The 17335-nt window shown below is 32.2% G+C and overlaps 1 protein-coding gene across 3 annotated transcripts; it reads left to right on the forward strand.

Annotated features, from left to right (window-relative positions):
• On the forward strand, nucleotides 1-16966 carry LOC113404541 (protein mesh). Of its 3 annotated transcripts, XM_026645465.2 has the most exons (22): nucleotides 1-480; nucleotides 5636-5874; nucleotides 6129-6335; nucleotides 6881-7039; nucleotides 7163-7300; nucleotides 7469-7637; nucleotides 7730-7987; nucleotides 8090-8429; nucleotides 8765-9046; nucleotides 9126-9258; nucleotides 9341-9435; nucleotides 9516-9634; nucleotides 9819-9970; nucleotides 10211-10319; nucleotides 10505-10641; nucleotides 11235-11364; nucleotides 11646-11908; nucleotides 12806-12910; nucleotides 13023-13131; nucleotides 13492-14398; nucleotides 15687-15839; nucleotides 16606-16966. In XM_026645465.2, exons 1-22 carry the CDS (start codon nucleotides 123-125, stop codon nucleotides 16901-16903), a joined length of 4860 nt encoding a protein of 1619 aa, XP_026501250.2. In that variant the 5' UTR covers nucleotides 1-122; the 3' UTR covers nucleotides 16904-16966. The 3 variants fall into 3 exon arrangements, with proteins under 3 accessions (XP_026501250.2, XP_026501248.2, XP_026501249.2); XM_026645464.2 differs by lacking the exon at nucleotides 13492-14398 and having other exon boundaries at nucleotides 3-480; nucleotides 15683-15839; nucleotides 16606-16962; XM_026645463.2 differs by lacking the exons at nucleotides 15687-15839; nucleotides 16606-16966 and having other exon boundaries at nucleotides 2-480; nucleotides 13492-14640.
• Nucleotides 16967-17335: the final 369 nt, after the last annotated feature.

The following is a 17335-nucleotide window of genomic DNA, read 5'->3' on the forward strand; positions in this document are numbered from 1 at the left end:
TTTAACACTCCAGTCTCTGACTACAATAGTAAAATACCTGTCGTAGCTGCAAAAACTTATCAATGAGATAACTGTATCAAAGAATAAAAATAATGTGATTAAAATTGTGCCTGTGTAAGAAAATGGGTGTTAAAGTCGAATTAGTTTTTTTAGTTGTATTAGCGTTTAGTGCTTGTGTTATAGGACAAGATTCTATAGTTAATAATAATGAAAACACTGTTAGTGATGATAATGCGTTGGAAGCGGAGATTCCAGAGAGTGACGTCACAGAAAATAAAGAAAATGATGGCGCGGTAGAATTGATACCGAACGTGGAACCGTTAGAAGTAAAGAGTGGAAAATATCAATTATCTGATGACACCCTAGTGGGTGATACTCCGATTAATTTAGAAGCAATCGATTTCGGATCAAGCGATGTACAAAATGAGCGACAAATGATATCTTCGCCTGGTACTACATCCGTTACAAATACTGAGTATGGTATGTTAAAAGTCCGATATTAATGAAACCTTACAATCGATCATTTAATCGATTTAAAAATTGCTTAATTCATTGATCACGTAATCCTTATTATTGTAACCAAGTAATGGGTAATTCTTAATCATCAATATACACTGCAGAGACAATTCAATTTAAAATTGTTATACAATAAATATTAATTTATTTATCAAGATAGAGTACCGCACTACAAAATAACTTAAACAAACTAGCCAAATTTATTATCTTTGTGTGCGTAACAGTGTCGTTTGACACTCGCCAAACGTCATACTACTTTACTAGTGTGCGTATACTTAGTACCCAACTTTTGGCTGTTAATTTTTTCGACATGTTTTTTGACAGTCCATCTAGACATTTAAATAATCAAAGCTATAAACCTTTTAATAACAATCTATTTTAAATCTAGGTATAAACCCATAAGTCAAATCAAAACTAACGATTATGACATGTTTAACTGTAACATGAACATCCCTATACATATATCCAGTCTACCTATGAGCCACTAAGTAATAGAGAATGAGTCAGAAAAGTTGACTCAGATGACTCACTATAGAAAGTCATTGTGCACACAAACGATATTACAAACATGGATAAATTTAATTAAGTACATTGACTCGTAAATAAACTTGTATTACTAAATAAAAATAAATAATATTAATTGCAAAATGAGTTATACGTAATCATAATACGAGTATTAATAGAAGTTTATATTGATAGTTGACATAAAAGGCTTAAAGTAGTAAATTATCAGCAATTTACCTGTATTATTTATTGATAAATCACTTCGAATACAAATATTTGCAACCAGCACTAACACGATGCCACTTGAGACTCAGGAACTTCGGACTACTCAAAAGAAAATCCACCGAAAGATGCATCATATTCGCCTAGATATTTATAAAGATTCATGACTGCAATTAGTCATCATACAGTGACCATGTTCATTAGTATTCTTGACTAACTCCCGAATGTCTGAAACCTTTTCACGTTCTTAGGATTTAATTTATTAATGTAACTGTACTAGCTCGTTCAGGCATCTGGCGTGTAGAATAAAGAACCGCCTAAAATATATCGTATTGCGTATAACTTTAGTGGTTGCGGTGTACACAAGGAAAGATCCGAGTCGTATGCTTATTCCGACATAATCAATAATCATCGCAATTTACATCAATGAAATTTTACACCGAGACCTTTCTCATGAATAACTCGGTCCATTGTTGATAACCGTATGTAAATATGTTTGTTAGATTTTGATATTATCGCTGTTAGACGTTATGACAGATAGACAATACATTCAAGCCATTTTTTTCAACCAACGCTTATCTATTTTAATTTAAACTGAAATGAAAATATATTGTCCTCTAAAGTGTTAACTGACCAAAACCTTAATCTTAAGAATTCTGTTAAAATATTATGTGACCTACAATTCATGATATCAACGCTATGAAATCATTCTTATAGTAAAGTTAAATTTCAAAACGAGGCGAGTTTTGTTTATCTGACCTGATAAAGTATGAAGCCCTTATCTTTACCTAATTGGCTTCATAGCTTGCTGTATAAACCAACAAGTTTGAATTGTCGTTTGTATTAAGGTGCGTTCATGTAAAGCTGGTGTGTTTTATTTGATATGCTTATAATTCATAAGGTGCGGTCTTTATCATAGATTTACTGGGCCCGTGATAATGAGGACGTGCTAAAGCCTACATAACAATTGAAATCGATTTTATTAAATAATAATTAATGTTACAAAACAGTATATATATTTTTTAAATAACTTCATAATGCTGTACTAACTTCTGAATAAAAATGAATTTGTATTAGATAATATGAATAAATAATGATAGTCGAGATGGCCCAGTGGTAAAAAAATCACCTTAACCTAGTCTATGAAAACTCAGTGGAGCTTCTATCTTCGGTTGAGGCCAAATTACGTATCATCTTATATATTAATAGCGTGAGCCGATTTTTGTCCCAGTGATTATGGGGCGATAGCTGCACATAAAAATCGGTTATGGTCTAATTTTGAAGAGCTCCAGCCGTAGATGTGAAGAAAATTAAAGACTATGCTTGATTGCAATTTACTAAATAGTTACAAATTAACAAAAAAATAATTTTAGAGAGCGGAAAAAGTTACTGGTCGGTTAGAGGGCGGTACTACGGCTTTATAAGAACTGAACTATTGCATACTATTTAATATTAAAAAAATCATTTAAAAGAGTTTTCATCATTTTGGCGCCAAATGTAGATGAGAGACTTATAGTTTACAATGAGATGAAATCGAAACAAAACCTGTCATAGGTTTCGAAATTCCTAAAAAAAATATTTTAAATAAACGCGAAGTTTCGCGGGAGATCCACTAGTATTTATTAACGTTACAACGCTGGACAAATACAAACCTGCAAAGTATTACTAGATATGTTCACAATATTAATGTATGATAAATAATTTAGGAGGTCACGAATAACAACTTTTTATTGCTTATGATTTTGACTGTATTTTTAGATATTGAAAAAGAGTAACTACTGAGTTTCTTGCCGGTTCTTCGCAGTAGAATCTACATTCCGAACCGGTGGTAGCTTTACTTTAAATAGTTTGTTAAATGACGATTCAAAAGTGCTTGTAAAAGCCTACTTGAATAAAGTATATTTTTATTTTGATTTTAAATATATTTTACCTAATAAATATATATATTTTTGTAATATTGCATTTAAGAATTTATTAAATGTACCATGCCATATACGAAAAATTATCATGTTAATACCAATTTCACTTTGGATTAATTACCAATGATTATAGAGCTACCGTATTTGAGTAAATAACGCAATTAAAAGTAAAAGCTAAATGTTCTCTTTACAATTAACTTATGTTCTCCTGCCGAGAAAGTAGCAGAATATTCTTTCCTAAGATATCTTTAATTTGGAAGGTTTTGTATGTACATAATATCTTTACCGATTTTCTTCATAGGAAAATCGTCGTTGTGTTGATGAACAAAATTACTTTTCAAAATAATTTTCATTACAAATTGAAATGTAAAATAAAACACTTAATATGACAATATATTAAATAATAAATATTTATTATGTGTACAATATATAATTAGATTGTCTCTGGTTCACCAGTATCTCTTTAATCCTTAGTTGATTCATTTTAATCTTTTTTATCAGCATTTAACTTCTGTTAAAATTATATCAATTAGTAAAAACTAATAAAATTGCCTATGTCTAAATCTCATTGTCTTTGATTTGACTAGTTAAATTCAGGTATATACCGAAGGACACTGTAATAATAATTAGTATATAATGTAATTAAGTTAAATAAGACGATAACTTTATTGTGGCAACGATATATTTTCATCCATGTGTATGTTTATCAGGTATAACATAGCTCAAATACACTCGATGTTGACTTTAAAAGATTCCTGATGAATCATGTAATTAATACTATAGCCTGTTTGTATTTCATTATATTATAAAACAAAGAAGTTATAAAGCTGATATCATCTATACTAGGAATAACTGTTGAACGATAGTGTTGATATGTTATCAAATTTATCGGAACGCATCGATATTGTTAAGCATGTTTGGGCCTCTGAACGAATAAAAGCGAACAATAATTTGCAGATATATTTATAAAGAATTGTAAAGTAAATTGTTGCACGAGATTTTTTTATTTGTAAGATTAAATATTATAAATTAATTACTAAATTGTTTTTTTAATAGTGATGCGATGTTTTAAATTTCTATGTAGCTTGATTCAAATATATCGTTACAAAACATATTATTAACAATGTCAGTACATAAATGTAGTGATATCCTCTACAAGCTAGGACCTTTTTTTTTTTACTTAAAAAACAAAAAGGCAGTCTGCCACCAGTGGCTAAGTAATAGTGGTGAATCTTTCTTTCAGTGCCAATGCATTGTAAGAAAGATTAACCATCCCATATGAAATCCTTTATGCCTGTATTCACACTGGCTCACTCACCTTTTAACCGGAACACAACAAGAATAGGTATTGCTATTTGAAGGTAGAATGTGTGATTACTGAATACATACCCAGACGCCAACACTAAGTAAAGCTGTACCACCAAGTATTCTCTTCAAGATACTTACAGTATTATTTCATCGTACCCTACAACGTTGTGTACGACATTCATCATAAACACATATAGGCATGTAAACGAGTCAGCAGCACTTCCAAGTGTTCTAATGGCCAATCCCTTATTTACATATACAATATGATTCTATATATTCAGGTTAAAATTACTAAGTAATTATATGTCAATAGGTTTATGTAGAAATGTTCAAAGTTTGGCCAAGGTTTCCTCTGCCTTTGAGGGTTTGAAGCTGATTTCGCCACGCTATGCGGCATTTCCGACACATGCAGGTTCTCTCACGATATTTCCCTTCACCACCGAGCTTGAGAATGCTAACGGCTTACCCACCCCTCAAACCGAAACACAAATTTCTGTTGGGCGGTAAAAAAATTGATAAGTGTATGTTACATACCAAGACAGGCTTGCGCAAAGCCTTATCCCCAAGTCATATATTATAAGGTTATATGACGATTCGGCTTAGGGTATATAACGATATAAAACGGTATATCATATAATATATTATATAGTAAATATTTTTTTTTATTAAGGAAGATAATTTGTATTGTTATTGTTAATGGATTTAAACAATTTGTTTTGAAATTTTTGTCTAGTTTATAAACTTAAGGCGTTTTGGCATGTAATGCGGAGACAGTCATGTGATTTAATTACTGAATGTTATGTGTATGAATGTAAATAACCTTTTGAAAAACGAATAACCAGAAAAGAGTGAATATACTGAATAGACTGTTTGCGGGATGACATTTGCAAAAAGACCGTCATTTTGGATCTGACTAGAGATAGAGACCACAAATTAGTAATACAAGAACCAGCGAACTAATAATGTTGTGTTAATCTGATAAGTTTATTTATTTAAACAATTAAAATATTTTATTTAAGTAACATTTATTTCCCACTTCTAATAATAAATTATTTTAATCAATATATATAAATCATAAATAAAACTAAAAGCTTAAGATTTAATTTTGGAATTAAAAGCAAGAATTTATAACGATTTAATTATAAACTATCGCTTTCCTCGTTCAGCTCACATCGATGGCAGAGTGCTGCCTTCAACGAATTACCAAAACAATGGGCAGTCTTACGTCATCACTCCACAACGACTTGCACAGATTCGAGGAAACTTTATGTACTGGTTCTACGATCAAGGAGGTAGTGAAAATATCGGAGATTACCAAAGAGATATCCACACTTCTACTCCTCAAATACACAAGAACTTCAATTTTCAACTTCCGTTCTTCGGATTTCGTTTCAATTATACACGAGTGAGTATTATAAATTATATTTTGCTATTTTATCTGTATTGAAATCTCTAGATATTATTTACTGCTTATTAAATATTATTAATTGTTTGCTTATGAATAATGAGACAATTTTTTTATTTAAATTTTATTATTTAAACAGTAACATATCTGACATTGGAAGGAACATAGCGTTTTAGGTGTATGACTTTTGTTATTATGTATATAATGTTTGAGTTATGGGAAACTTTTATTACAAACATTGGTTATTTTTTCAGCTGTCTATGAATGGGTACATTTACTTCAGTGATCCGCCAGACCACTACACCTATCCCCTCTCGTTCCCCGTGCGAGACTGGCCCAATGTCAACGACCCCTCCTTCATCGGTATCTTCTTCAGCAAGTGCCGTATCGGAAGTCAAAGGCCTGAAGATCCTGATCAAAGAAGACCTGGTGTCTATTTCAGAATGGATAGAGATCTTCAAGTTAGTATTTATATAGTCCTCAATTTATAATTATTTTATAAAATATATTACCTTTTATAAATTCTTCCAAACGATGTTGATGGGCATAATCATCGAAAATTAGTGGTTGAGTTTTGTGTAAGCCCGTATGGTACGAACCAGACACTCATAATATATTCTGCCACCAGATAGCAATATTTAGTATTGCTGTGTTTCGTGTGAAACACATGTGATGTGAAGGGTAAATGAGCCAGTAGGGTTACACTAAAAGGCAACAAAGCACATAAAATCTTAATTCTCAAAGTCGATGACGATGACTTTGGTAATTTGAGGAATGATAAATATTTTTTAAAGATAATGTCTATTGTTGATGGTGGCCATTATTCAGCCTAAAAATATATTTAAAAAAAAAAACTATTTTAAGGAAAAACTATCGTATTTTTTTTTAACTAGAATATCTTACTACTATACTCTTCTTTTGGAAACCTAACCTTTTTCATACCAACTGTAAAAAAATACTACCCCAATGAAGTTTACAGAAATCCTTATGCGTTTTTACGTTTCAGACTCGAACGGACCAGCTCGGTGTTGAGATGCGTGAACGTATCACTTGGGACATTCGCGAAGGTGTTATTGGTTCCGAAACCTTTTTCCCGAAACACGTTGTCACTATAACGTGGAAAAATATGTCCTTTGCTGGTGGTATCGACAATTCTCTTTTTATGGTAAGTGCGAGAACATTTTATTTTAAGCAAATGTTGAACTATTCATAAACGTAATAATATTAATTAATTATTTATTTGTAAGTAAGTAATTGATGTTGTATTCACTAAAACAATATTTTACAGACAAATACTTTCCAAATGGTACTTGCAACGGATGAAGTATTCACATACGCGATTTTTAACTATCTCGAAATAAACTGGAGCTCTCATACAGAGGCTGGTGGTGATACAACTACTGGAGAAGGTGGTGTACCAGCTTATGTAAGTACCTGTATAAATGTTAAAATATTCAATATTCAATTACAAGACAATTCTGTTTACAATTCCCTGTGAAGTGAAGAGTGTGTTGATTATTTTTAAATATTGGATACTGTACATATTTAACACTTATTCAGTCAATTTATCTGGTATTATTTTAAATTAATTTAGATTGGTTTCAACGCTGGAAACGGTACACAAAGCTATGAATACAAACCTTATTCTCAAGCATCAGTACTTAGAGACTTGACTGGAAGAGGTTGGGCTAACGGCTTTCCAGGACGACATATATTCCGAATAGACGAGAAAATACTCATGGGCACTTGCAATAAAGATATTGGTAAGCACTGACTAATACAGTTAGCAGTTAGTTGCCATTTTACAGAGACAAAATTGAACCTTAAATTAAACCTAAGTATAATTTATTTTTAGATGGAGCAAATCTTCCACTTATGTTTGCACCTGAAAGTGGTAATATGCTCGGTGGTACAATCGTCAACATCACCGGTCCATGTTTTCAACCGAATGATCGTATAACATGTAGATTTGACACAGAATCCGTCGTAGGAGCAGTTGTTGACTCTAATAGAGCTATTTGTGTTCAGCCACGTTTCTGGCACAACGGTTATGCCAGATTTGAAATCGCTATTAACAATGAGCCTTATAAGTGGAAAGGAAAATTCTTCGTAGGTAAGATACCTAAGAACTTAAATTAAAATTAATTTAATATTTACAAAGTACCTATTTCATAATGTTACATTGCTAAATATTTATACCCTATTTATTTTACAGAAACCCCCGCAACTGCAACAGAAAAAATATTCTTCCCAGACAATGCGATCCATGAAAGATATCCACCTGAAGTAAGAATAACATGGGACCGGTTCAATTTGACCACCAACCTCAACGTCCAGCTACAGATCAGTTTATGGGGATACAAAGAGGTCACAATCAGACCACAACTGGAATTCATTGATATGATTGAAATGGGTGTGGCTAATACAGGAGAATACGTGATCAATCCACAAAACTTCCGCAACAGGGACAATATTATGCACAATGACATGCAGTTTGGGTTCCTCCAAATTAACTTAACAACTCCTGAAGTATTTAAAAACGTTCATATATCTCCGTGAGTATTTTTATAAAGTCATTTTAATATAAAATAGGAAAGATAAAATAGGCGTTGGAAAGTGGTCACCCTCCGATAGACAATGGCGGAATATTTAATGGGAGGGTTGCTTCCTACCCGGGTGGGCTTGCTCAAAACCATTCCATCGAGCACAAGTTGTACTTATGTAACTTATACTCGATGGAAGGGTTACATATATGAATATACATATATAACAATATATAAGTGTAAACATAACGAATGTTATCACATAATATAAAGTTTCGGTATAAATCGAATTAAGAGAGAGAGAGAGAGAGAGATTGATAAACTAACAGCAATATTATTTAAACCAGAGTTCTATGGAGTCGACCGATTCCCCTCGGCTGGTACTTCGCTCCACAGTGGGAAAGGATTCACGGACAGCGTTGGTCTCAGACCATGTGCAACAACTGGCTTCGTACGGACCGTTTCTTGAAGAACTTTGCAGCTCAAGTCTGGGTCTGTCCTTGTACATTAGAACATGCATTGCTGGACAAAGGACGTTTCATGCCTGACCTGAACTGCGATAAAGATATAAACCCTACATGTAGGTATCACTGGGGAGGTATACATTGCGTCAGAAGCGGTGCTCCGAGGTAAGAAGAAATATTTTTTTTATTTCTTAGTATATTATTTTTACATGCCAAGAGAATAAATCAAAGCGTATTTTTATAGCTCGGAGGGATCAGGTCAACAATGTTGCTATGATAAGAATGGGTTCCTCATGTTATCTTATGATCAGATGTGGGGTTCAAAACCTCACCGTTCTCACGACTTTGGATTTACTCCTTACAATGAAGCTAACAAGGTAAATTTAATACATTTTTTACAATTATTTATGTTGTCAGATTTCCTACTTATATTATAATTCCGTTCATTACAATTTATAGGTACCATCTTTATCTCATTGGTTCCACGATATGATCCCATTCTATCAATGTTGCATGTGGCAAGAAGAACAGGCTGTTGGGTGTGAAACATTCAGGTAAAATATATTGTCACTAGAATAAGGTTTTCTTGATTGAATATTTAAATACCTTATATATTTGAATTTACATTCTAAAGGTTCGAGCGGCGTCCATCCCAAGACTGCGTTGCTTATCAATCTCCAGGAGTTGCTGGTATATTTGGCGATCCCCACTTCGTTACTTTCGATGGCCTCCAATACACATTCAATGGGAGAGGTAAAATATTTGGTTCTATTCTCTTTGCAAATATAATAAGACTTTTTTTATTTAAGACACTGTCGAACACAGGTTGACGATAGATAAGAAAAACATATTGTATTCGTGGTATTTTTCTTATTTCTTTTTTTTTTGACTAAAGTCAACAATTATAATTCTTCTGATTCATATTTTTAATTCATAGGAGAATACGTTTTGGTTAGAGTGGATCAACCTCAAATCAAACTCGACGTTCAAGGACGTTTTGAACAAGTCCCCAGAAACATTCATGGACAAGTTAACGCGACGATTCTTACTTCTATTGTGGCCGCTTCAAACAACTCAGTTCCGATCGAAGTAAGGAACACATATCAGTTTTTTTTTTCAGAATTTTTTTTTTAGTGTATTAGTGTTAATATAGTTTGTTATATGACGATTCAAAAGTGCTGCTAAAAGCCTACTTAAATAAAGTAGGTATATTTTGATTGTATTAAACTTGATGGTCGATCAATTACTTTATATATTAACTAATTTAATAAATATTATTGAAATGTTTATTGAAGTCAAATTGTAAATATTTTGGTATTTTTGCCATAGGTTAGGCTACGACCACAGCATGCTCAGTGGAGATATCGACTGGATGTATTCGCAGATAATAAAAGAATTTACTTCGATCGAACTGCTCTTCGAGTACAGTACTTCCCCGGTAAATACGCAAAATACTTTTAATTCATTTAATTTTAATTTATTAAAAACCCGTTGGCAGTTAATGTAAGCCCCTTTTGCTAACGCTTCCAGACCTTTCATGCATAATAATTTAAGTTGCAGTTTTCATCACATATGATCTATGAAATCTATGAAAACAAAGCTAATTACTTGTCTTTCGACCAGGTGTGACAGTTTATCAGCCGATGTATATCCTTAATCAGTCCGAAATCGTTATAATGTTCACGTCGGGTGCTGGAATCGAAGTGATTGAAAATAAGGGATTTATGAGTGCCCGAGTATTCCTACCTTGGACATACATGGTAAGTAACCTGCATGCTATTCTACAAGAACTAACTTTGTAGCTCGTGAAATATTGCCAATTGACTTGCTTTGATACGCTATTTTATAATTATTATAGTCAATGTCACATATTATTATGGTTTAGATCAATGCTAACAAATTTTCAGTGTATACTCCTCCTGTAAAACTTATCTTTATGAATTGAAGATCAACGAACCCGCTAGTAATAAACGGACATGTAGTTATCCACTACTTGGCTTTTAAAAAATACCCTTTTTTTTCAATCTTAGGTATATTCCTTCATAAAACTAGGATCCAATTTTTGAATCACCTGCCAGCTAGCATCTAAAGAATTAATGTCTATTATGTAATTTAGAAGGTTTGCGTACAGACAATTTTATTATACTTTCATGTAGAATAAATGAAATGAGAAAAAAAAAGTTAGTTGCAATATTAGCCCGAAATAATTTTAGCCTTTCGTACTCATTTATTACATCTAATTTAATTTTCATCTGATAATATAATTTAAAGAGTACATGGGAATCTTTGCATTGATAAAACTTGTTCATATCACCATGATATTTATATGTTAATAATTATTTTCTTTTTAAAGAATCAAACTCGTGGTCTTTTCGGCAACTGGTCATTGGATATGAATGACGATTTTACACGGCCAGATGGTACAATCTCAGCAGTAGACGTGAACAACTTCCAGACAGCACACAGAGAATTTGGACAACACTGTTAGTAGTTTTAACAATACTTATTTACAGCATTATAACGTAGTACTACTTTAGTAACACATTAAATCTTTCACTCTGACTATTTCCCATTCTAAGACTAATAGAATCATAAAATCATCAATCAATCAATCAGATCAAATCAATCAGAATAAAAGAAGAATGTTGATGAAAGTATTTAATAGCGTCCAATTGAGATCAAGATAAGAATCAATTTGATTCTCTAAACATAGTCAAATAAATAATGGAATTTCTTAAATTTACTAATTAAGAAACATTTTCAGGGCAACTTAGCGATCGAGAACAGAAAGATATAGGCGTAGCCTTATTCGTAAGAGAGTATGGTCGAACTGCAGCTTACTACAACGATAATCAATTCGTGCCGAACTTTATACGAGAACCGGCAGACTTCCTGCCTGCCAATAGATCGCAGGATGTTGCGAGAGCTATGGAAATATGCCAAGATTCGTACCAATGTCGATATGATTTCGGTATGACACTTAACAGAGATATGGCGGAATTCACAAAGAATTATCTTTCTTCAATTGTAAGTACATCTTGCTAATAATATTTATAAAATATTTAGTTACCAATAATACACAAAATATTATGCAATTTCATTTGTAATTACAACTAATTGTGGTAAAATCATCGTATTTTATTTTTATTAATAGGTCGTTGACTAATATCAACGACACAAACGTCGAATATAATCTTTATATAATTTATAAAAATTCGGAACTGCATTAAACGTCCACTAACTGTAAGACATAAGTAGATACGATAGGATGTGATGAGTCAACGTGACGCACTCATGAAACTGTTCAAGACGTAATAGCATAATCAAGTACTCTTATTATTGTGTGTAAATGTATGCTGATTGTAAAGTTAAACGCGAAACGTGGGAAAATGGTTATAATAGAGAAAATCTATAACTATACAAAGAAACCATTTGATATATGTATGTACATACACCTGTACTTATATTTTCGTCGTCCATTTTCTTGATATATGATATATACATATCTACGTATCTTTTGTTCAAAAAATGTATCAGTTATCAATTCGATCGCTTACATCAACTCTAGTTTATATTTTACCCCTAAATATTTTATTGAAGATGGTTATTCTTTTTGATTATTATAAAAAATCGGTATTCATTAAATACGTCTGTATTTTTTGTAATGATGTGCTTGAATTTTTATGATTCTCAACAATATTTTAAGTAAATTAGATATCTTATTTTAAATAGTCGCGTGTCTCCGCTTTTACATCTTTAGACGTCCATTGTTCTCTAATTATAGTAGACTTATCAAGGTCTTTATGTTAAGGGAATGCCCATAGAAATCTTCAGTCTTAATCGTTAGTCTTTGAATGTTGCAGTTCCTTATACATTTTTTACGAAACAAGTCAATTTTTATTCAAATTGTGGTTTGATTTTTAGACGAATATAAGAGAACAAAATGCTCGTCGTGTGATCAGTTGTGGTATCTTGGAGACGCCTCGTTTTGGCCGCAAAAGTAACTTCTTCTTTACCCCAGGAACCAGAGTAAGTAATTTTAAAAAGTTGTAAAATATTATATTCTTAATTAATCTTACGCTGATATTTTATTAAAAGTATAATGTCAACATGTATGGAATAAGTAACTGTTTGTTTATAGGTCAACTTCGAATGTAACCAAGGTTTCAATCTGGTTGGTGATAAGCGACGTATTTGTGAGGATAACGGCAGATGGAACCTACCTGACTACGGTTACACTGAGTGCTTACGTAAGTATTCACTTCTAAACAGAATGGTGTTGGACAATAGTATCTGGACTGTTGAAGGAGACGATAATTCATTGTTATTAGTTGATTACTAAATAAATTATTTAAAAAAACTTCGTTGTGGATTGTAGATTATACAGTGACTTTCGGTTTACATCCACGTGTTTAATAGATGTAAATTAAGATTATAGATATATTTTTTTATTTATTTATTGAAAAAGTTACATCATCAACTTATCACTAAGCACTTAAAATTAATATCTGATGTGGGTAACATTCAAAATGATACGTCTTTAAAGGTAATATTTACTAGGCTATTTTTTTTATTTTTTAAGAACTTAAGTCATAAATGTTTATGAACAGGTACTCAGGAGTATTCACAGCGCGCCTTGTTCTTGACTGGGGGTGTCATAGTGGCAGTTATTGTACCTTTAGCTCTCCTAATTTGCCTGCTTTGGTTCTGGTGTTGGTATAAGCCGAAGTCCGAAGGCAAAGAAGGATTCCGCTTTGAAGATATACCGCGATCAAAATCAGCCTCTCGGCTTAATCTTAGATCTGCTTCAATGGGAAACATCACAGATACTATGAAATCCTCTACTTTACGTAGCCAAGATTCTGATGTAAAGCCTAAATTACCTGATACTCCTACAGAAGAAACACCAATTAAACCCCTTACTTCTCTCATGAGATCTGCACCCCCACCCCCTTCTGAACCACAAGATGGTGATAGCTCTGGATTAGGCTATACAGATTCAAATAGAAGCGATTCTGGTAAATCTGATAAACCAAAGAAACGCCGTGCGTATGATAAAACTTATAGAACAAATGAACCTTTACCTAATGCTCCTGATGTAGAATTCCCTGAAAAACTTTGGGATTTATCGGAGGAAGACTTGTTGTCTTTAACAACTCCATCAGAATCTGAATCCAATCGAGATTCAACTCTAACTCGACCTGCGAATGATATAAAATATCTTAGCAAGCCACGCCAAACAGGTCGTCATGCTCTCGCTCTCCCTGGTCCCAGTGATTCTGGTTATTCCACCAAAGACGGCTCCGAAGACCCATACGCGACAAAATATGGAGGACAATACAGTCCCATTCCGTCCCAATATTCACCTACGTATTCTGAAATATATTCTCCACCAATAAGTCCAACGTCTGATATCAGTCCAAGAAATACTTATAATAATCCAGGCTTACCAGAGCCACCTAAAAGCGCTCCCCCAACTGAAATTAAAACATTTACCATGCCCCCCCAAAGAGGAAAATCTGTTGAAACACTTATCGATCCACCTACTTCTGAAATGCCTACTTTCAGCAGTCGATCTACTATGGTTTAATCTTAATTAATATATTACTAATTTAGTAAATTTTTCAATATCCCACTGAAATCATAATTAATATAATTAATTTAATCACTGCCCAATCGATGACAAATTTTGGAGTACAGGGCTATATTTTTAGGTTATTTTTATTACTTAAGTTTTATTCTATTTACAAAAAACACAAGAGAGTTTTTTATACCCGTATGATGGTTATGTCGTATCCTGAAGTACAGGATTTCAAGTAGCTGTGCTTATTTCCAATGATGTAATTAACATTTTCTTGGCTATGTTTAAATTTTTCTGTTTCATAGAAAAAGTGTAATGTAAAAATATGATTAAATATAAAATACGAAATCGAAAGAATATCACTGAGAGAGGAAATTTCTGTTCTTATGAATCTAACGTTAGAATAACTTCCACTATGGTACTAAATAAGGTTTTTTTTTCTAAATAGGAAAGCAAGGAATAAGGCTACCACAGTAAAGTGGAATAGAAATTTTCTCGGTCATGTGATGTGTTGTTCTAATTTACCCTAATCTGCTGTATTACTTGCTTTCTTATCATCATGTACATAAAAAAATGGGTCACACGATCTAAAAAGGTTGGTAACATTTTTATTTGTTTCTAGATAAAGCGTTAGATTGATGATAACTTTTATGTGCAACATTGCTATAAATAACTGAACAAATCGTTATAAAATTAATCATGAAAATAATAATAAGAAATAATTAATATTCTGCATGTAATCGGTGGTAGAGTTATTGTTTTTCTGTAGAATATTGCCATTCTCTAAGAAAATAATAAAAATGAAATGATTTGAATAAAATATGTAAATAAATCGCTATTCCAAAAGCCACCTAGTATCAGACAAATGCATTTTCATTCCTCTTTCTTCTAATATTTGATTTTATCTTTGATTGCGTGTCATAACAAATAATTTAATACATACATACAAGAAAATACATTTGATTCAAATACATATTTAATTTCTATACATTATTCTACAAACCAATTTGTCGCTTATAACGTTATGTATCTCAGACAGACAAAACGTGAACGTTTAAAAAAATTAACACACAATTTCTAATGTATGGACAATTAATTCATTAATAATTTGTTTCAATACAGCGTATCGTTTAGTTTTATCTTATTTGTTTAAGTATCGAGTAGGTAATAGCCGAAAAAATGTATGGTTGAATTTAAATTCACATAATTTTCGTCAATAGGCATGCAAGAGTATTCCGCCAGAACATTAGGAGCAACATGGGGTATCATCAGCGCAGTTATGCTACCTATCATGGTGGTACTCATTTGTATCGGCTGGCGTATCTTGAAGAAGAGAAAAGAAGAAGAAAACGAGGAGAGCGACTTTTTACCAATAAAGTAAGATGAAATAAAAATTATCTTTCTTCTTGTTTACAGTTGAGCTATTCCGCAAGAAATTTCACAGTATCTCACGCGTAAAATTTGGAAAAACAACTTTGATTATTTTAACTTGTGTGTAACCTTTAAATGTTATAATTTTCAAATTCCATATCACTTATCACTTTTTGATATTTGACGATCCAGATCCGCAGAAACACCTGCATTGTATAGGTGCTGCAATAGACCTTGAACTTTACACCTATCTTTTAATTTAAATATCAGTAACAATATTTATTTTAATAATAAAAAATAAGTTTGTACATAACATTACTTCAGTGTAAACGTAGGATTAAATATTCGATAAATATTACTAGCTTATGGGTTAAAAACTCGATTGTAAAAATAAGAAGTGATTTATATGTGTGAGTGATAGGCCGGCCTTAGACTACCTTACTTCATTACTATACGACCGAAAATAATTAAATATCCCGAATTGCTTTATAATCAACAGATTTCCTTTCTTCGCTAAACGTATATACCTTACTTTTACTAAGCTTTCCAGAGATGTATTCTTCCTTTAATAGAGCTCGATTTTTATATTTAACAGGATTTTGATAACCCTCAATTTTTATAGAAATATAAATGACATAGTTGGAAACAAGAATATCCTTCGGTGAATTCTAAATATATAAAATTGAACTTTGTAAGCATGTCAAAAGTACAAATAAAACTCCACTTTGAGTCTATCGACTTTTAATACCGTTTTGGTCATTAATTTTTCCAGGACGCGTTCCATTGATCCAGATGATATCAAAATAAATTCCGACGATGAGTCAATACCATACAAAAAGGATGTATCGGAAGATAGTCCAGAACCAACTGAACCTGTTAAAGTGGAAGACGTAGCAAACGACAACAACTCATACCCCTACGGCCAGTACAACGACTCGGCGCCAACGCCACAGCAATACCAGCAACCACAACAATACCAACAGCCGCAGCAATTTGAACAACCGCAACAGCAGCAACAACAACAACCGCAGTCAAGTAGGCCATGGGCTGGCGAAACAGAAATAAATTAATATTTTTTTCTATATATTTTAATTATTATTTTAATAGTTACTTGCTCTTAATAACTTAAGTTGTAATCTGTATTGAAAAACCAAATTATTAATTCCTGTCTAAAACGAATATTAAATACACAGGAACTTTTTCAAATAAGAATTTTCTTTATACGACAATTTTGAAGAAAGCGGTATAGATTGTTTTACCAGCTTCAAAATGTATGGTATGCTCCAAATAGTATCTATAATTATACAACATACCATTTACGGTTGAGCGGAATGGGTAAAATTTGACCCACGCATCGTTAAGAAATAAATATTATAGAAACAATTTTATAAAATATAACATTATTTTTTCTTCTACTTGTTAATTGCAAGCATTGACTAATTACATAGAAATAAATAGAGCTATAATAATATTTATAAGAGAGAATAAGTGTTTTTTCATAA

Source organism: Vanessa tameamea, chromosome 22, assembly GCF_037043105.1.
Source record: "Vanessa tameamea isolate UH-Manoa-2023 chromosome 22, ilVanTame1 primary haplotype, whole genome shotgun sequence".
NCBI classification, from domain to species: Eukaryota; Metazoa; Arthropoda; class Insecta; order Lepidoptera; family Nymphalidae; genus Vanessa; species Vanessa tameamea.